Here is a 21232-nt window from a genome sequence, read left to right as displayed (position 1 = left end):
TCATGTCTCTGCTCCAATAGATTGAGCGACAAACAAAGAAGTTGTATAGGATGCCTGTCTCAGCACCGCAGCCGCATCCAAATACACAGCACTCAGCAGCACACACCGTGAGTGACAAAGTGCTGTCTGCCAGCGCTCACATCATTAGACATCATAATCACAGAGCTGCTAAAAATAGGGGGACTATATTCATTGCAATGCTTCATATTTAGAAGCTCAATGGTGTTATCGCAGCCCACCCCTCGCAAATGGAAGTTGCTGCTGTATTTGTACCCTACTCAATAATACAAAAAGTTCTTATTTTAGACGGCCGTGGTCGGCCAGTTGTTCTTCAGTATCGTGCAGCTGCTTTGATGAGACTTTGACGCGCACGTTAGGGATTTAAAATAGTGTGCATCATACACAGCATGCAGGCCATACATGGAAACTGCATTTTCTGCCATAGTAGAAAGCAGGTAAAGTGTCTCATGTTCATTCATTATGCAGATGACTAGAAGAGCTGTGGTAGCACCAAGCAGTCAAGGGCAAACGTAATTACTGTAGATCAATGAGAAGGGATTTGACAGTATCTTTGTGTGTGTGTGTGTGTGTGTGTGTGTGTGTGTGTGTGTGTGTGTGTGTGTGTGTGTGTGTGTGTGTGTGTGTGTGTGTGTGTGTGTGTGTGTGTGTGTGTGTGCGCGAATCTGTGCGTGAACTTTTCTTAGGTGTGTGATAATAAGTATTCATAACTGTAGCCTCTCTGTAGCTAACAGACAGGGAACCCGTGGGTGGGCAGGTGGTGGGTGAGAAGTGAATGTCATCTCTAAAAGTCCTTATGAGACTGAAAAATAAATTACTTGTCACTTAGCAGCTTTAGGGGGCCCCACCTTTCACCTCGTCCACATAACCACCTCTGCTAATCAGACTGTCAGTGACGCCCAGGTGATATGAGATGGAGAAAGGGGATTTCTTTAAATGAAAAGATGAGAGCCTGATTCGAAGATTAGAAAACTATGGCATTCAATGCCATAGTTTTCCACCATCGCCTCATGAAACACATTTAAGTTGACTAGATTCCCATTTTTATTTTGATCTGCACCAAATTACACACTCTCGTGGATATCAGTCCTCTTAACATGTCTGAGATCAGAAACATATTTCAATATAAAGCAGTTCAAGTGAACAGCAACATAAGGGTTCATGATGACCATAGAGTTTAATTAACATCTTTTTGACACAGTGTCAGTAAGAGAATTTAAAAATCTCACAAAATATTAAGGACAGCACTGTATGAATTGCATTATCATGTGTGGGTATTAATGAACTAATCAGAGACTGGAGATAAATATGGATAACCAGAAATCCAAAAATGAAGCTGGGATATTTCGGGTATGAACGCTGCCATTTTGCATCGGATCCATTTATTATTCTTTGAGAAATCAATGACAATGTTGACAAATTCCCTGTCTTGCAATGTTGAAGAGAGTGAGAAAACTATTCCTGGAACCAATAAACAAAGGACATAAAATAGATTGGAAACCGACACTATTTGTACTCAGAAGTACTTTGGAATCGAAGATAGCTTGATTCCGATGCTGATGTTACCTTCGCAAGCGAACACGCACACATACAGTACACAGTCATCAATGCGAAGCTTGTGTTGACTTCTTGTACTTGGCAGTGACATGATAAGGCTCTCATAATCTGTTTGAAGATGCATAGTGAACTTGAAACGCTGCATTTATGCGTGTGGTGATGTAGCTTTGGTCCACAGGGGGGAGGAGCAGCAGTTAATGTAGACTTGTCTGACTAAAAGTAAATGTTGAAACATTTAGCAGGCTCTTTTCTCTTTTTTATTCACCCACATACCGTGACGGATGTTTTTCGGCTTTCTCCTATTCTTCTCCTCCTTCTATCTTCTTCTCTGTAGGCCTGCAGTTTTATTCACCTTTTCTGTCTCTCTCTCCATCTTTCTCTGTCTATGTTGCTCTCTTTTTTTGTCCCTGATGAATGCCTCCCCCAACCTCAGCAATAGTTTGGCTTCAGTATATGGATGTAAAGGGAATGGACGGGATGGATGGGACTAGGGTTTATGAATCTAATAATGCATTAGAGCCAAGTTTGTGTATACACTGTACAGTGTGTGTGTGTGTGTGTCTCAGTGTGCATCAACACTACTCATTTAATCACCTTTGTGCTGCGGTGGGCACAGATCTTGCGGGCATGTGGGTGTCATTGCATTCTCCCTGTGTTACTGTGCAGTAGCTGCAACATCGCCCAACGTCAGATGTGACTCATTACAAGGTCCATTAGCAATTTATTACAGTATCTGTAACCTTTCCTCTCTATTCTAATTGAACAGTCATAAATACAGACGGTTTGATCCGAGTTTGTGATGGCATCATTTGTGATGTTTTTACCCGGCAGCAGCAGCCTCCCGGAGTTTGCACTGCAGAGAGACGTGTCCCTGTGTCTCCTGTCAGAGCTGTGTGCCATTGGAAGTCTTTGACTGGAGACAAAGTGAAATCATCTCATCATTTAAATGGAAGTATAAAAGTATTTGTCTCCTAAGGTCGACTGTGTTAAAGGACCAGTGTGTAGGAGTAAGTGGCATACAGCAACTAAATACCCCTCCTCTCACCCCACCCTTCTATAAAAGAATCTACAGTGGCCTTCAGGTAATGTAAAATGTTGAAAGGCCCTCTTTACAGCAAGTGTTTGGTGTTTGTTTATTAGCCAAATCAGCAAGAGAGGATCAACAGAAAACTTGGATGTATTAAGGTTTTTATAGGATGAATTTTATGCATCACACACAAGGGAGAATTCTGCTAATGTTACATTAGGTTAGACACAATGTTGGGTTTTGACACCTCGTGAATTCGTGAATTAACGTTAACTTCTTAAAGCAATCAGATGTGAAATCGGTTTGTGTCTCCCGGCCAGGTTAAGGTTGAGTGTTTCTTGGTTCTTCACACTTCTGGGTCCCAGGAGATCCAAGATAGCAGATCTATAGAATCTATATCAGCTGATTAGTCATCATCATGTAACAGGAAATCGTTGTGGTCGCTGAACACTCGTTTCCTCCTCATCTTTCCATTTATGATAAAATGGATCAATAATCTGGCTTCGGTTCACCTCCTCACGTCTACATCGTCATTTTCCCATCTCCAAAATGTGTGCACACATTCTCCTGTCAAGTTTGTTTTTAAGAATCCCAACATTTGCGTGAGAAGTGGTGGAAGCATCTTTCAGACCCTGTTTTGTGCATACGCAACTGTTATAAATGAGGCCCCAGGTGTAAAAAGTGAAGCCAATGTGGAAGTTCCTGAAACCTGTAGAGGTTCTATAGAGGTGTATGAGAAAATCACTTTAGTTCTTCCGTGACTTATAACGTCAGGTAACATTTTCATATGGAGTTAATGGTCTCAATCACTAGTTTCAAGTTTTCCTCAATACACCTTGATGTTCAGTTTTATAAATTATAGTCCCAGTTAGAGTCAAATAGACACCATATGCATCGGGGCTTACTCTGAGGATGACAGCCGGTGTAAGAGATTGGATTAAGCTTTAGAAAAGGACCCAGTGCTGCAATGTGTTAAGGCTGTTGAACATAAATAGCAGTTGTCTCTCTACTAGTATCGCCTGGATGTTTCTGTTCAAGGACTGAATACTTCACACTTCTTTTATTTAGCAGTCAGAAATCAGCGGCTTTGGATACAGAGTGCTGCTGATACCATGATTATAGTGCACTAGTATGTATATGAAAATGTACGACCCTCTATACCACCCGAGCCACAGATTATAAAACTGGACTGCCCAAATCCTTGCTATGAGATTTATGGTATTGATAATGAATTTTAGAGCTAGGGCATGGTAAAAGCAAATGAATTCCCCAATTCAAGGAAACCCTGTACACCCATGAGACACCTGAGACATGTGAGGGGGGTTAAGACGAGCAGAAGATAATCAGTCTTTTCTTTTTTCTGTATTAAAATATGGTGGTTCTATAATGAGGACTAACAGAGCGAAGCTTCCTTATTATCACATTCAAGTTTCGTTGATTGTGTGTAAAGATCTCAACCAAAGAATATAGATCGCCCCCTTGTGGCTGGTTGCAGTATAGTTCATAAACCCTGCCCCCTCCATGTTAGTTGATGAGAAATTCAACATTCAGTTAAAAAAACACGTCAGAATATTTTTTGTCAGAGATGGTTTTTGTCATTTTAGTTGGTTTCACGGGCCGCGGCTTCATCACCAGAACACTATTGTTCAGACGCTGCCTCAAGACACTACGTGCGAGATGGCAGTATTCGTATCCAGGATATTTTGGTTTCATTTCTGGATAATGAGAGGAAGTGGCGATACTTCGTCCATCTTTGTATACAGTCTATGATTGTTTTGTGACATATGTTTATGCAATTAATACTATAATTACCTTCACCAAGGAGGTTATGTTTTCACCCCTGTCCATTTGTTGTTTGTTTTTAGGCAAGATTACACAAAAACGTCTGAACACTTTTCCACGATACTTGGTGAAAGGATGCCGTGTGGGTCAGGGAAGAACCCAAAGTGTGGATTCAGTTTTTTTTTCTTCACTTTCTTGAACATTGGAAGTGTTTTTCAAGATTTTCACCATAGTCCCAGGGAATAATTCATGGATCTTGATTTAAAAAAACAAATTTACACAAAAGACCCATTTAGGGAACTGATATCTATGCAGATTGATTAAATATTAAAGGGATAGTTCACCCAGAAATGAAAATTCAATAATTATCTACTCACCACTATGTCGATGGATGACAACGCACGAGCAGTATGGAGGCATGTTGTGTTTTTTCTGTTGTTTTATTACGTCTGAAGCTTGGGTCACCAGTTATTTAAAGTTGTATTGGATTCCGCTCTAACACTGCTTACACCCTGGTAGATGCATGCATTCTACTGAGTGCCATAGTATTTCATATTTTGTGAAAGTTTTTGATTCTGTTACTGACGTTGCATCAAAAAAAAGATGTTAATCCAGCTCTATGGTCATTCTGAGCCCTTGAGTTTGTTACGTTGCTCATTTCAACTGCATTATATTGAAAGATGCTTCTGATATTTGGTCTCTTAGGGTGCTTTATCCATTATGGCTTTTGCTGGGGTGAGCGGCTCCAGTGCAAACCTTATCTTCTGCTCAATCTGCACAATGGACCAGATAGTGCTCGAGGCAGACAGGAGGAGCTTTGAAATATAGTGGATTGACTCCACTTCCAGATCTCCACTTCCGCTCAGATCTCCATTAGCTCACCAAGAGTTGCTCTCTAGCCCTCAGCAGCAAACGCCAAGATATCCTATTATACACTGCCACTTGTGATAATTGCCTGTACCCAGCAGTAATAGTGTTAGGAGATAGGTGCTAAGGCTCTATGTGTGTGTGGGTTTATGGGACTGCAGGTATTTTCTTTCTGAGCATCCTGAAACATCACTTGGACAAGAGCCGGTCTTGTTGTCCTACAGCCTCGGATCACGTATAGAAACATTCTATGATCCTGATGCACTGGAGCCCGAGACATTGACTACATCTACATGGACACTTATATTCCGACTGTTGACCTTATTCAGAATTAGACATTATTTCAATTTACGTGTTTACATTAGAAGCTATAAGCCATTCATTTTCACATTACATGTTACGGCGCATTGCTTGATTCCGCCAGTTTTAAAACCCCAACCTGAAATGGTTAAATGTGCAATGCTACCCTATATCATTTGGGTGTTTTCCTAATAACTTTGCAAAATCTAGAACTCTCTTTTCCGTTTTGTTTACACCCAGGGCCGGTGTTGTCATGCTCTTGGTGACTATGTCAATTCCAAAATAATTTAAAAATCCCAATAGGATGTTATATTGAGATTAAGACGTATACTTGTCTACAAAGTGTGACTAAGATTAGAATACTCCACATGTATTAATTCCATAATTGCTTATTCTGAGTGTGACCCATTCAGGTTAAGGTATCAGAAAATGCTGTTTACATGACTGTTTTATTCAGACTATTGTCTTAATCGGATTATAATATCAGAATAATGCTGTCCATGCAAACGCAGTCATTGTCACAGTCATAACTTTGATAACACCCAATTAATTGTGCTTTTGTTGTTGTAACTTTACTTTTCTGAACATCTGCTTTTGCACAAGTTAAATTATGGAGGATGTTTGTGATCGTAACTCTCCAGTCTTATGAGGCAGACTCCATCAAACAGCCAGAAAAACAATCTCTCAGAGAAATGGACGTTCAGGGGGAGAAGTAATCAGCACTTTAACATATGAGGTTGTTTTTTCCCACAAAGCTGATACAAGGGGAAAAACATGTCTTCATTAACTCAAACAGTGTGTGACTCACCTGGTTGGTTTGATTGTTCATTTCAGCTATGAGAGTGCATTTGGTTGTTTGTCTTTTCCATGGCTGCCTCAGCAGTCTTCAGTGCTCGGGAAAAGAACCACGTGGCTCAATATCTGCTTCATCCAAGACATGCAACTATATATAACCCCCCCAAATATCCTTGAGCCTTGTTTTTCTGATCATTCTCAGAAACAAAACACGGAAACCTGAACCTCCTGAATAATTCAATGCAGTTATGAATTTCCATGTGATATTGTCTCTGCTTTCTCATTTTTATTTGATGAGCTGATCTAAAATGGGCTAAAGTTGATGCGATAGGGGATCTGTTAAAAGGTCATGTCTTCAAAAGTGACAGGCAGGTTGGTGCAGCATCAGCAGTAATGTGGGAGTTGTACTGGGTCGTTGTGGTAAAAAAGGAGCTGAGTCTGAACCCTCACCTATGGTCACAAGCTGACTGAAGAACGAGATCGCAAATATAAGCGGCTGATATTAATATTTTCCATTGGGTCGCTGGGCTCAGCATTAGAGATAGGGTGGGGAGTTCAGACATGCAGTGGGAGCTCGGAGTAGAACTGCTGCTCCTTCATGTTATAAGGAGACATGGTTCAGCCATCTAGCCAGGATCATCCTGACAGGATGCCTCTCCATGGAGGCCTTGATTTGGAGGTTTACCGTGCACACCCAACCAGAAGAAGAGCCCGGAGTAGACCCAGTTTTCAATGGAGGGACTACATATGCCATTTGGCCTGAGAATGCCTCAAGATCAGATGTCATGAGAATTATAGATGGAACAGGGCAATAAGATGGAGAGTTGAGAATGACTGGAAAAATCTACTTTCTCTATACCTTCAGCTCTATTCAGTAGAGTGTAATTCAGCAGAGTGCAATGATATCTGCACCGAATCCTTTTTCTTTCAGCCTAAGGAATATAAAAGAACAGCAACCAGTCCTGTTGTAGGAGCGTGATGGCAAACTGCTACAACATTGCCAAATGGAGCCTTTTATTAAGTCACCGACTCAATGGGGTTTGAAGAGTCATTCACAAGATTGGGTTATTGAGGTTATTTATTTGGATTCTCATTGAGGATCAATTTGATTTCCTCTGATGCATCTTCAGTGGCGGCAACAAATAAACACAAAACTGTCAGATTGAACTGCTGATTTATGTGGGTTATAATTAACTAGGTTTTGATATAATGAAGAAGATGTTTGTCAGGTATATTTGTAACAAAATCAGCCTGGCCATAACATGTGGTTTGAATGACGCTACCTATTCAAATGTGTGTATAATACGAGAAAGAAAATCTGTACAAATACCCAAAATACCACACCAGGATCTCGGCTGTTTTGTATTTCCACTCGTCCCAGTTACATGTGTCCATGGGATTGTCCTCGTGTGTCTTGTAAATCTGTCTCGATAAAACACGGTGACATAAATCCTCTCTTGTGCTCATCCCAAGATGAGCTTAAAAAGACAAACGGATGCCTGAGCGCGTTTTCCTATGTGAAATTAGGCGCTGTGCATCCGGACTCCAATCCCTTTAAAGCGTAAATGAGAGGCAAGTGACAGCTGCGTGTGTCTGAAACACTGAAGAGTGTCGCTGACAGTTCATTTTTCCACACTCCTCCAGTACGACTCCTCTGCCTGCCAGCCAGCTACCCAGCATAAATTAGAACTGTACATCATGCAGCTGTTTGAGTCATTACAAAGCAATCATTGTGTCTCTAATCTCCGCAGAGCCATCTTTTTCTTTCTTTGACTCAACTTTCTTTAACACTTCTTTTTGAATGGATGCAGGGAGATATAGATAGATTAATCTGATATATACACATACACGCATGTTGTGATATATAATTACATAGTAAACTGTACAGCAACATGGCTCAGGCTAAGATATATAAAGTGTATAATAAGTACAATATACAATAAAATACACAGTACTAATAGTAATAATTTCTGAGTAGCATTTTCTAGAATGCAGACAATACTGTCACCTCTATGTAATTACATCATGTTAGGTGAAAGGGATCTATTGGCAGAAATTGAATATAAAGTAATCCTAGTGAAATTTGCACAAGTGTGTTTCATCTAAATTGTAAGAATTGTTTTTTTCTTTACCCTAGAACAGGCCCTTAATATTAAAATACTTTATATTTACCTTGGGTGCGGGTCCTCCCTTACGGAAGCCGCCATGTTTTTTATACTAGCCCAGACTGGACAAACTAAACACCTTTCTAGTTTTTATGCCAACTGAAGGTTACCACAGGTTCTCTTTCATGTTTGGAAGGGGAGTGTGAGGTGAGGGGTATTCAGCTGCAACATTAAACTTCACACGCTGAACCTTTAAATGTAACGACACATTCTTTCCACAATTCCTGATAGGGATCTAAAAATATGCTATAATGACCCGGCCCCTGCTTCCCGTCTCCCCATCCTTACAGCTCCCCTGCAGTTGTGGAGCCTTTTCCATCTACTGAGCTCCATACACAAATGGATAGGATAGGTTGCTTATGTTTTTGACATCACAAACCTGGCCCTGAATCAGTTTTTTTTTTTTCAGACTGGCATTTCTTTACAGCATTGTTAAGGTGGAAATACTGAGCCATGATGCTAACTTCCACTCAGAATCTTTTATCATATAAAAGACACAAGGGGGACATGGGCATGTTCGGACGTCTACCAATCTGCCCATGTAGCCTACATGCATTTAGGCTGAAATGTTGATGTAATAGTAATGTAAATAGTAAAGCAGTTTTGTCATCTATAAATGATTGACCATAGTCTTCAATGACTTAATCCTCATAAACGGGTGTCATCGGGCTGCAAGGAGAGATTCATTACAATTTTGGGTAAGATTAATATTTAGTTTTTTTAATTAAAGTAAAAAAGAAAAATACACTGTCCTTTACGAACTGAGTTCAGATTGAGTTTGAGGGTTGGTCATGAATTGACTGAATTCGAAGGGAAATTTACTTACACACACCACTAGCGTGGAAGAGTCTGTTATGACAGTATTATCTCTCCTCCTGATGTGCTGCTAGTAGAGTAGAAAATGGAACTGGATGACAGGAGTCGATGTGCCCGAGGTCTTCCTCCTGCATGAATGATGTAGTGGGTTGATATAGCTCAATACATGTCCCCAGAGACAAGCCATTAAGGGTTCATTGCTATTTTTTAATATATGGTCTTTTCTCTCTTTTCAGGGGGTACCTTTATATATGTTCCCATGATTAAAAGGGACATTTATCTGATCAGTCTGGTTCAGTCCCAGAGTGGATGAAAAAAAAAAACACTTGGTGAGACAGAGGTCTGAGAGGTTTGAGATAACCAGCAAGTCAGCGATTTTAACACCAGAGGGAAGGAAAGGAGGTCTGGCTGTATTACAAAAGTCATTAGATTCTGTCAGGCGCCACGGTCGTGTAGCACTGACAGGATCTGAACCATCCTCTGGCTGAACCTCTGTTACAGTTTGCATGTTCTCCCCGGGCCTGCGTGGGTTTCCCTCTGGGTACACTGGTTCCCTCCCACAGTCTGAACACAAGTTAATTGAAGGTAGGAGTGAATATCAATCAATCAAATTTTATTTGTGAGTGTTAATTGTTGTTTGTCTCTATGTGTCAGCCCTGTGATAGGCTGGAGACATGTCCGGGGTGTACATGGCCTCTCGCCCAATGTCAGCAGGGGATTGGCTCCTGCAGTTTTGGATAGATCAGAGATTGTGTCAGATAAATGCAAGAACAAAGATACACCTGCTGAGCCTCTTCCGTATCTCCCTCTTCAATTTGGTTCCCTGGGCTTCTTTCTCTCAGAAATCCTGCATATTTGTACCTTTTTAACACTCGTAATCTGTTTTATTGTCACAGTAAAGTCTGATCATAGAGAGAATCTAAAACACACTTTATTTAATTCTGCAGAAAATGATTCTGCAATTTTTCCAAAGAACCTAAACCATTCACTTACGGAAGGAAGGTTATGACAGCGGAATATTAGTATCTAAGACATATGCCTTTGATTGTATTAACTTTTTATAGAACTCTTCACCAAATGGACTGTAATCATACATTATTGATCAGTGCCATCACCTCAGGCTTGAGAGTAGTGCAGTAACTGGCTGTTGGAGCTGCTGCTACCACTTCCTCTGATGGAGCAGAGAAGGCTTCTAAGAGCGCGTGCCCACACCACACTGACCCATTAGGTTGCCACCCCTTCTGTCACCATAAAGATAATATATGTAAGAATTCTTCTTTAAAATATAGTCTATAGCGATTTTATATATTATACTGACATTGTCCAAAATGTTTTCTGACAATGTTCAAAACCAGAGAAATCTCAAATTTTGTTCATGGTAAAGAGACGTTTCCATTTGGCCGCCTTTTAATTGCATCATATGCACTTTACCCGTGACTTTGCGTAACTTCTGCAGTCAACCATAATGACTACGGAAAAACACTCTGCAAGCCAGTTAGCCGGTCGGCTGCTTTTTCCTTCCACCGTTTGAATTGGTCCCTCGTAATTGATCATGATTATTCATCGTTGTTTTCTCTGCATTATGTTGCCGAAGCTGAAACGTAACAATGGTGAAGACCACTCCCATGTGCCCACACTGCTTCACAACATCATCAAACTAGGGCTTTTGTTATTGTTTAGAATGTGAGACCCCTTGCGGCACAAGTTACATATTGTACAGTTAATTGGGCAATTCTTTATTTCCTGGAAACTATATCCTAATGGATTGTTAGCATGTTTGTTTCTGTTTCACTAAGAGCTCTTAATCAGAGACAACATTAGAAATGTGCTCTGCTGCTCAGATCTTGTGGCAGAGGGAAGGTGGGGGAGCAGCTTCTCTTAATGAATTTACACCTGTTGCTTCTCTGTACCTGTGGGTCACAGCGCGGCTCAGTGCTTCACCACCTTGTTCATCTGCTCTGAGCTGTTGTGATATTAACATCTCTCTTTCTCCCATCTCTCCCCACCGTACCCCTGTGTCGCTCTCTTCTGAAGGTGTTGCCAGGCATACTGCAGAAGCATTGCTGTATCTTACCAGACAGGAACACAGGTAAGGACCAAGCAGATGTCCCCCTCACCACCGAACACATCAGTCACACAGAAGGAGGCAGTCGGTCAGCGGGAGAGATGAGTGGGTGGTGCTGCTGAGGGAATGGATGCTCAGTGGGTGGGTCATATTTGTCTGTTTACCTGTTTTTGTGTGCGTACCGTACATCATATCTCATCCTCTGCTTATATACATACCCACTTTTTTTGCACACAGTCTTTAAGATGAGATAAACTATTGATCCCCAGCCAGGGAACTTCTCTTGTTACAGCAGTCACAGTATTTGTTGCAGCAGTATTTGTGCATTATGTATAACTAGATATTGAAGCAAACAATATATGTATTTATGTATGTGTATGTATGTGTATATATATAGTTAGAAATTCACAACAGTATACAATATGCTATGGAAATAAAAAATGGTATATATGAATAGATATCATTTCACATTAGCATACAATGTGATATGAATATAAAAATGGCACAAATAGGTTAATTTTCACAATAAGAGGCATATATATTGAATAATATAATTGGTTTATGTTATATAAATAAATAAGAAGTAGCCTAATGTGCAAGTATATAATGACTTGCTATCACCTTACTATTAAGCCATAAACTGACCACTTTATCACCATGAATCTCACATTACACTTGTTCTTCTTAGCCCCTCGCACACAATGTTGTTTCTAGAAAAATGTACATGTTACTATTGGGCCTTAAATCACACGGGGCATGGGGAATAGCTGTTGGCAGTTGCTGCGAACTTGTGATGATGACAGGCTTCTTCACATTATTGCAGGTTGGAAGAGGTTGCTGATGAAATTGAAGAGCAGGGAGATATACTCAGGTACCTGCCTGCAGTCCTCACAATAATGGCTTCTCCTACCTCTCTGTGCGTTTTACACCCGGCGACTCGGCCTCTCTAACTTCTCGACTGCAACAAGACTGCATGCACACAGGCTCTCACATCCATCCCACTAACAAAACCTCCCTAACACCGCCGCTCCGACACGTCCCGGCCGTGCTGTGGTTCGGTCATTCGTCAGACTCACAGCCATTTTGTCATCTTAACAGCATCTGCCCTGTGCGGTGAACTTAGCCCTCTGTTATGCACTTTGTTCTGCAAACAGTGCAGGACCGATGTCTGCTTTGGACAGCAGTGTATCTCGGACACATGGAGAGGAAGCTAACCGCACACTCCTGTGCTGGTGTGAGACACATACTGAAGAGAACAGCAAGGGCACAGCAACCTTGGTGACAGAGAGTAACTTGTCAAGAGTTTTTAGGTGTCGCAGGTTGGAACTTGGAGTTAGAACTGATCACTGTGAAGCATCTTGCAGCGTGAAATTAATGTTTTATGGGGCATGGAGGAGAGATGATCTGCATTTAAGCAGATAAGGAATCTGACCAACCTTTAAATCAGTAGCTTTACTCTTATTCCCAGGATCAGGGTTAAGTGTAAGTTAAGTGCAAGCCTGTCTTTGGTCAAATTTTAATCCTATCCCCTCTCTCCAGAGGGTTTCTAATGCTATGGAACAGTCCTCTTGTTATGCTAAGCAAGTTCAATCAATTACAGAAAAGTGTGTTAAGAGATCTGCAAATATTAGATCAAGTTAGTTCCAGTATTTTTACAAGATTTCGCTCTCCCAGCAGGATCAGTTGCTGTGTGTTTAGTGGCTAACAATCGCTGCATGAATATGTAGGACCCAGGTGTGCACTTCTCAACCGGACTTAGAACAAGGTGTTCTGACAGAGTGGACACTTATTAAAATAACCTTATGAATATGGATGTCTGAGGCTCTGAAACTTTTCCAGGGTGATTCTAGCAGACACAGCCCTGGCATAGGGATCTATAGCTGTGTATTTAGATCATTATCTTGGTCTCTGTGTGTGCATATACATTAAGCTTAAAAAAAGTAGCTCTTTCTCTGAAAATATCTTTATTCTGTCAAAAAGACACAGTGCAGTGCACGTCTCTGGAAAACTCATCTGTGGTGCATCGGATTTTTGTCAAAATATTTCCCCCAAAGTTCACACACCACCATTCAGACACACGTTCCAGATCTCAAACACAAACACTAGCCTTTTGCTGAGTAATGTTCAGCAGCTCCCACAGCTGCCAACAACCTCGGTGCCCCCCCAGTAGTTTTGGTATTTATCAAGTCTACCATGGCATCCTGTTCCCATGGCAACCTCAGCTTGTGGTGTCAGGAGATGTGTCCATGTCTAATAAGTGTTATTTGTTTCCATCTGATTGGGCCGATGGGGGGCTGTTGGGCTTGCATATGTTAAACCGATGGCATAAATGTACACGTGCATTGGATGAAGATGCTCATTAGAATGTTCAGTAGTGTTGAGTCAGGCTTGAGTCTGACGGAGCAGTGAGGTAGAGGAGGGTTGAAAGAGGTGTTTGGGAAATGATGAAGAGTCCGATTATATGAGACTTTAATGTGAAATAATGGCTGCAACAAGACAATTGTCTCCTGCTGGTGAATACGTTGATTGTGTATGTGCGTGTCCGTGCTGTGTGCATGTGCTCTGCTCTGCTAGTCTGTCAAGTGAGGGGCGCCCTCTCCTGGCCAGTATCCCGGCACCTGCAAATCCGTCTCATCCTCAGCATCACTTCCCATTCACCCGCTCCCCTTTTTTTTACCCGCGTCTCTCATTCGAAGGGCCTGTGCTCAGAAACTGGAGAGTTAGGGCTTATCGTAATCTTCCCCTCTCTGTTATCAATGTGTCCCTCTGCTCCTAATGCACTCCACGAGCAGAGCCCTTTGTGCTGATGAGCACTCATCATTTCTAATGCCACAACTTCACAGACTATTCCTATTTATAGATATTAATTAGTGTGTGAATATTTCACCATTTTGTTGCCATTTTTCACATCCATGCTGAATTTCCGGCCTCTTATTATAATACGTCCCCGACTCAGAGTCTCTCTCTCCTGCTCTAATATTTAGAAAAAAAAGAAATTTCCTCTCATTCAATGATACTGAGTCCTGGTTCACATTCACATTTTGACTGTTGCATTGTGAGAATTTTTTTTTATTATCCATTACGATATTTGGACATTTAGCTTTTTGTCATGCCCTTGCATCGCCATTGATTCTGTCTCCCCTGAGTCTCACCTCTGTTTCACTTACACACACAGTGACACACACGCACCCACACACACACACACACACTATTGCTATTACCCATTACCTCAGTTTACATTTCCCATGTGTTCTCTGTGTGCAGGTAAGTGTTTACCTGCAGTTATTGTTTGTCTTGCATTATTCACTATTACTGGAGAGTGTCTATGAAACCAGTAAACATTCATGTCGCCTGCATGATTTATAAATGTATCAAGCAATGTCTCCAACTGCAGTTCACAAGGTTTGCTTACATTTTTTATGGAATAGCAAATATCTAAAGTATTTTTCATCATGAAAGTTGAAAATGCACTTAACTATACGGGGCAAGAGTTCGATATTTCTTCATTCTAAAACATAGTTTGGAGTTTAAATTTGAGCCCTACAGATTTATAAGTTAGCAGATAAAATCAGCTCCTTTCACGGACATATTGGTATCGGTATGTTTGCTGATATGTGCTGATATGAACACTCTGTATATTTGGTTGTATTTCTGTTTTCTTTTTATTCATAGTTATGTAGTTTATGGTTAACTGTAAAATATCAAGCCTCAATTACATTTCCTTGTCATAAAGGATTGATAACAATGTTTTAGAAATCATATACAGCCTATATCGAAAGATAAATCAGAATTATCTTTTTTAAGCAAACAGCAACATTGTAAGCCTCAATCTTACCTTTTTTATATTGAAATGTTTGTCCTAGTGACATTTACACAATGAGAACTTCATAATAAATAATACATCTTTATAAATGTCAACAAAGACAGGAAGAACCAAGCAAGTTTGCCTGAATGTTCAATTTCAATCAATCAAATGTAGCTTGCCAACTCGAGCGCTAAGGAAGTTGTTGGGTTACACTTACAAAAATTAACTTTAATAACCCATTTCACTCTCGCTGTGTTTTTTTGTGTCGAGGTAAAGTGGATGGGTTTGTCTGAGGACACGTTTCCATGGAAACAAGTTGGCCAGGAGGACTCTGGGAATATAGAAGGGACATTAGATAGACACAGATGAAAATCATAACAAAATATTTGGGGAATTAAACTTTAAAGTCCTCACAAGAACCTCAAAAGATATCAAACCAGAGAAGTTCTTAACTTCTAAAGAGCATCTTCAATTCTCCTTGTGTCCCCAGTCGGGAAAGTTTCTGTTGTGTCCTCATCCAGACACAGTTAAAGTCCTGAACTAAATCAGTCCAATGGCTCTTCTCTTTAATTTTGTCTCTGTCCAGGGTCGCAGCACGTCCATCTCAATGCTTCACGTCCTGCTGTGAATCTCAGTGACACAGGAGCCAAGCAGAAGCTGCTCTATTAGCCTGTGTAATTACTAGGCGGGCTGTTGCATTCCCTCTGAGTGTGTCCAGCCTGCTTTTGTGAATGTGCATTGTACACAGACACACACACACACACACACACACACACACACACACACACACACACACACACACACACACACACACGCACACACACGCACACACACACACACACACACACACACACACACACACACACACACTAAAGTCAGTCAGTGCACACATGCACAATGTGTCCTCCAGCACACTTGATATCAATCTGTTGCAAAGGGAGACAACCAGGGAGAGCCTGTCTCTTTCTGATAGCAGGGTTACTCAAAAACTACCAAACTGATTTATTGTCTTATAGGTTGCAAAAGTTAATTCATAACTACGGTATATGATGTCATTTTCTGACTTCATAGTGAGGTAACAATGACATCATGCTTGCCACATGATCAGACATTACTTTTAGATTTAAATAAGCTTTATGTCATGTCCATAGTAGGATGCAGAAATACCTGAGAAATGCATTTTGGATTTATGCATGACATTATTGTCACATTATATATCGTCTTTGTCTCTTTAGCCCAATTATTTGTGGAGATGTCATGGAAAATAAATGTGTTTTTCTGACCATATGTTTGTTCAACTTGACCCCAACCTTTGACTGATCAGCACCAAAAGTAAATCATCTGGAGATACCCTCCCCTACCAAGTAATAATCTCACCAAGTTTGGTAAAAATGTGCATTAAGTTATAAAAAAGAACACACACACACACACACACACACACACACACACACACACACACACACACACACACACACACACACACACACACACACACACACACACACACAGAAGGGTGTAAAACAATAGCCTTCTGTACAATGCTTCCTCTGCTATGCCTGCACCAGGGTAAAGATGAGAGAATGAGTGAGAGCTGTAAAGCGTGTGTGTGTGTGTGTGTGTGTGTGTGTGTGTGTGTGTGTGTGTGTGTGTGTGTGTGTGTGTGTGTGTGTGTGTGTGTGTGTGTGTGTGTGTGTGTGTGTGTGTGTGTGTGTGTGTGTGTGTGTGTGTGTGTGTGTGTGTACTGGCAGCCCTCAGGAGCTCTCCTCATGTCTTCTAAACTCTGGACTGCTGTAGCTGATAATGAGTACTGCACTATCTCTCCTCCTCAGCCTCCTTTACTTTCTGCTGCATCCTCGACTCTCGCCTCCCTCCTCTCTCCTGCTCTCTCCTCGTCTACTCTCCCTTCAGCTCTCCCACTGAAAAGCTACAAGAGTGGGTAGCTTTGAAACATGTCCTCTTCCTCCAGGCCCCTGTCTGTGTGCAACCCGACTGCCGTGGCACCAGATTGATTGTAAACAAATATGACACCGAAGCATAATAGAGTAGAGGGAAACTCAAACATGTGTCATGCGAAATCAGAGATCTGTAAAATAGGACGTGCTGGTCAAGGTGCAGCTAAGCTGAATAAGAATGATACAGAGCCTATGGACATTTTCAAATGATGAAGTTAAGTTGAGAAGAGCTGTGAGACATGGTGGGTTGTCCGTATGCCAGGAGGCTGGTCATCTGGATTTAAGCGGAGTTGAAAGGGACCTTAGGGCATAGTCAGGTCTATAAAGATGGACGTCATGACGGCTCCCCAAAAGTGAATCCAAAGCGTCTTGATCGCCACCTGGTAGCTGGCTGCAATATAGGTCATAAATCCTGCCTCCTAACTAAATAGTCAAAGTACACATTAAATACATTTTTCTGAAATTCTTGCTATTTCTTAACATACTGATGTTTGCAAATTTTTCTGGTAAGTTTGGTTTGAATTCGTTATCTGATGGGTTGAAACTCACAATTGCTCGAGCACATGTCTCGACGGGACTTCACTACCACAGCTTCATCCCCCTATTTGCTATACTGCGCAGACTCTGGTTCCAACCGTACAAAATGTATTTTCCAATATATTTTATTTTCATTCAAGTGGAGAATGTCATTCTTCTTTATATAGTCTATGAGCATGTCGTGGGGTGACCTGTCAGAGGGCTCAGGAGGTTTATGGTGCCACAGTTTGATGCACAGTGTGGGACCATAACATACTTTCCTCTACCAAGGAGGTTGTGTTTCAATTGCCGGTTGTTTGTTTGACTCTTAGCAGGATTCCACCTAAACTACTGAACCAATTTTCTTAAAACGTAATGGAAGGGTGGAGTAAAGGCCAAGGAAGAATCCATTACATTTTGGAGTGGATTCAATTGAGGGGATGGATCCAGGAACTTTTTTCCCCCCAGTTTCTTTAACATACTGAAATGTGGCACTTTTCTTAATTCTCAAGAAATAATGCAGAGATCGTTATGAAAAAGAAAAACAAAGAGTGCTAATATCTATGAGCAGGTGACATTTGATGCAGATCTGGAAAACCGCGTGTGTCTGATTTGAATAGATGTCTATGTTATGTGGTGATAAAGTGGCCAATCAGCTTTGGCCGAGGTGTGGGCTCTCTAAGTGCCCTTAGTTGAGCGATGATTCTATACGACACGACTTGTAAGACATTTCACCAAATTGATGAATTTGAATGTAAGTGAAAATCTTTTTGCTAATCCTAGCGCCTTCCAAATGTGTTGCACACACCTATTGTACCTGCCTAGTGACGTGTCTGAGTGCGTCTCTCTGTAGAGACTCATGTCCTTGAACTGCACAGTGTCTGACGGGAGAACAGCAGGTCTCTGTGGATGTTCTGTCTCAGCTTGTCCCTGACAGAATGAGCGAGCGGGGAGTAAGCTTTGATTTAACGCTGAGTCACTCTGCGTTGCAAGCTGCTCATTAATAAATGAATGATGGTGGCTGAAGTGGGAGAAATGGGAGGTGGTCGCGTTTTTTGTTACTTTCGTGACAGACCTTTAATTTGCTTTAATCTTTTCTGCTTGCATCCTGTCCGTCCTTCATCAGCAGTCACAGGCACACATACACGCACTTCTTGATGGCGCACCCATCATCAGACAACAGCCCATTATACAGAGTATGTCTCCATAACGGCAGACGTACATGGTCCATTTCACGCTGACGCTGAAGAGCTATAAACTCCATTCTGATGCTCTGAGCTATAGCGTCAATCCTGCACTAATAGTGATCACTCTGTAGGAGCGAGCTGGAATGAGCAGCTCCCCTCCATATGCGCTGAAACAGAAGTGCTGTAAAAGTGAAGAGAAATGGAATCACGAAAGGAAATAACAAGTGAGATACAGATACATGGGAAAGAAAACTGCTGGTGTTAAAGGTACATTTTTAAATCCTCATATAAGACTAAAGTGATTGCTCTGCAAATCTAGTAAATTTAGTATTCTTTTATTATTATTACCTCCATCAAAAGACATTGGTTTGCGTTTGTTAATTGGTTTATTAATTAGCAGGATTACATCAAATCTACTGAATAAATGTCCATCCTTAGTGGAGGGATGGGGCTTGTGATTGGGAAGAACCCGTTTTTTTCACTTTCTTTAACAATGTTTTATGACAAATAAATCATTTAGATTATCAGACCACTACCTTTTTTTCATATATATATATCTACACAAGAAGATTGTTCGACCCTGGGGGAGGTATGTGCTCCAATGAGGGCAATTCTACATGTATCATGATGGTAGAAATAAACAAAAAGATATTTTGTTGGATTTATGTTTTTACTGTCGATATTTCATACTGGAAAGTATTGATGTACAAGCAACTTCACTATTTCATTCAGCAGATGTCAACAACTGCTTTTAATGTTAAGAATTAACTTTCTATCTCAGCTAATCATCTGTTGAGGGAGATTGTGTGATCCAATTGAAAGTTATTGAGCAGTTACTAAATGGACCTCATGGTGAGACTGCATTATCATTAGAGTTTGGCTTGGACTGCAATTTTCTGTCAGAACCCGCCCGATCCCGAGAGAAAACTAACTGAGCCCGACCTGAACAAGTCAGGGATTTTGTTTTTGGAGTCCGAACCCGACCCTAGCCCAATATATTCCCCAATTACAGCCACGTGCAGTGTAAACAATCAAACTAATGTTACCAAACCTGCCCTGAACCTGCCCCATCTTCAAAATTGATGTCTGAATATATGTCGGGTATCCACTTTCTTAATTGTCATGTATTGTTTCCAAAGACAAGAATGAAAGTTCCATTTCAATATAACCTGGAATGGCAGCGTGCAGGTTAACCCATTTCGTGAAAACCTTAAAAACCACTTTAGGAACTGCAAATAGAATGTTATGACTTTTTGCCTTTGCTTCTTCGAGAGGTTTCTCTTTGAATTTGACTGATTTTCATCAGACAACATAATGAGTGGCACACAATCCACTAAATAATGGTCTTATTTGGTTTTGGCCCTTATTTTCTCAATTAATGCTACAGTGGTTCACATTGCAACTTGTATGCTGACTTTAATGAATGTGGGGGACTATGTATGTACTGTAAATTGAAGTGAAGGAAAAATGCCCTCTGCATTTTTTCCCTGAGGAAATTGAGGGGGGAAGCTGCAGCCCACTGCCTGCATGTTAATACCAGATCCCTCCATGGAATAGCTTGATAAAATTGAGGTTGTAAGGTGACAGTGGAGGGTGATTGTAGCAAGCTCATCTGAAATCGGAAGCGCAGTTGACCAGCTAGATAGTCCAAACAAAGTGGGCCAGTATTTGTGAATGAGTGTGTGTGTGTGTGTGTGTGTGTGTGTGTGTGTGTGTGTGTGTGTGTGTGTGTGTGTGTGTGTGTGTGTGTGTGTGTGTGTGTGTGTGTGTGTGTGTGTGTGTGTGTGAGGGTGACAGTGAGAAATAGCGAGCTGTCTGCGACGCTAAGGTCTCAAGTGTGGAAACTCAGCTCAGACTTCCTTTCAAAGTTTGTACGTTTATAGCAGAGACTTTGTGTAAAGACGGAAGACGTGTCTCCACTTCCTCCAGACATGAAGCCAAAATATCTCGGAAACAAACAATGCCATCTAAAGCATTTGGGAGCCAGAGTCTGTGTAGTTATGGCCGCGCCATGGTTGCGAGGTCCCGCTGATACATGTGCTCAACCAATTCTGAGTCAGACTCACCTGTCAATCGTGGTGTTTTTATAGCACCAAACAAGTAATTAAAAAAACAATGGCACTCAGTAGAGCGTATACCTCCGCCAAGGTCCACCAGCTCCCTCTAATTTCAAGCTGCACCAAATCTCATACACTCATATTGGTTCGCTAAATACGCCCAATTGTTTTCATCTAGATCCATTAATTACTCCCTCGGAAATCTGTGAAAATTTCCCCCCCAAAAAAAGAAATTATCTTGCAATGGTGAAGACGGTGATAAAAAAGAATAACTGGATTCACCCCCTGATGTGGATCCACAGCACAATTTTCCCTGACGCACA

At 41.2% G+C, this 21232-nt stretch overlaps 1 protein-coding gene across 14 annotated transcripts in view; it reads left to right on the top strand.

Annotated features, from left to right (window-relative positions):
• dlgap2a (discs, large (Drosophila) homolog-associated protein 2a) overlaps positions 1–21232 on the top strand; it is a 172102-nt gene that overhangs the window by 1078 nt on the left and 149792 nt on the right. For 13 of the 14 annotated variants that reach the window (XR_004612633.1, XM_034575582.1, XM_034575583.1 and 10 more), the window contains exon 2: positions 11362–11416. The exons of the other annotated variant lie outside the window; for it this stretch is intronic. Coding sequence is in view for 12 of the 13 variants with exons in the window: in XM_034575582.1 (XP_034431473.1) it covers positions 11362–11416 (55 nt within the window). In the remaining variant the exon portion in view is untranslated. The remainder of the gene's footprint in view (positions 1–11361; positions 11417–21232) is intronic. 14 annotated transcript variants of the gene reach the window in all.

Source organism: Hippoglossus hippoglossus, chromosome 22 (genome assembly GCF_009819705.1).
Source record: "Hippoglossus hippoglossus isolate fHipHip1 chromosome 22, fHipHip1.pri, whole genome shotgun sequence".
NCBI lineage: Eukaryota > Metazoa > Chordata > Actinopteri > Pleuronectiformes > Pleuronectidae > Hippoglossus > Hippoglossus hippoglossus.
This window is presented reverse-complemented; position numbering and strand designations above follow the sequence as displayed.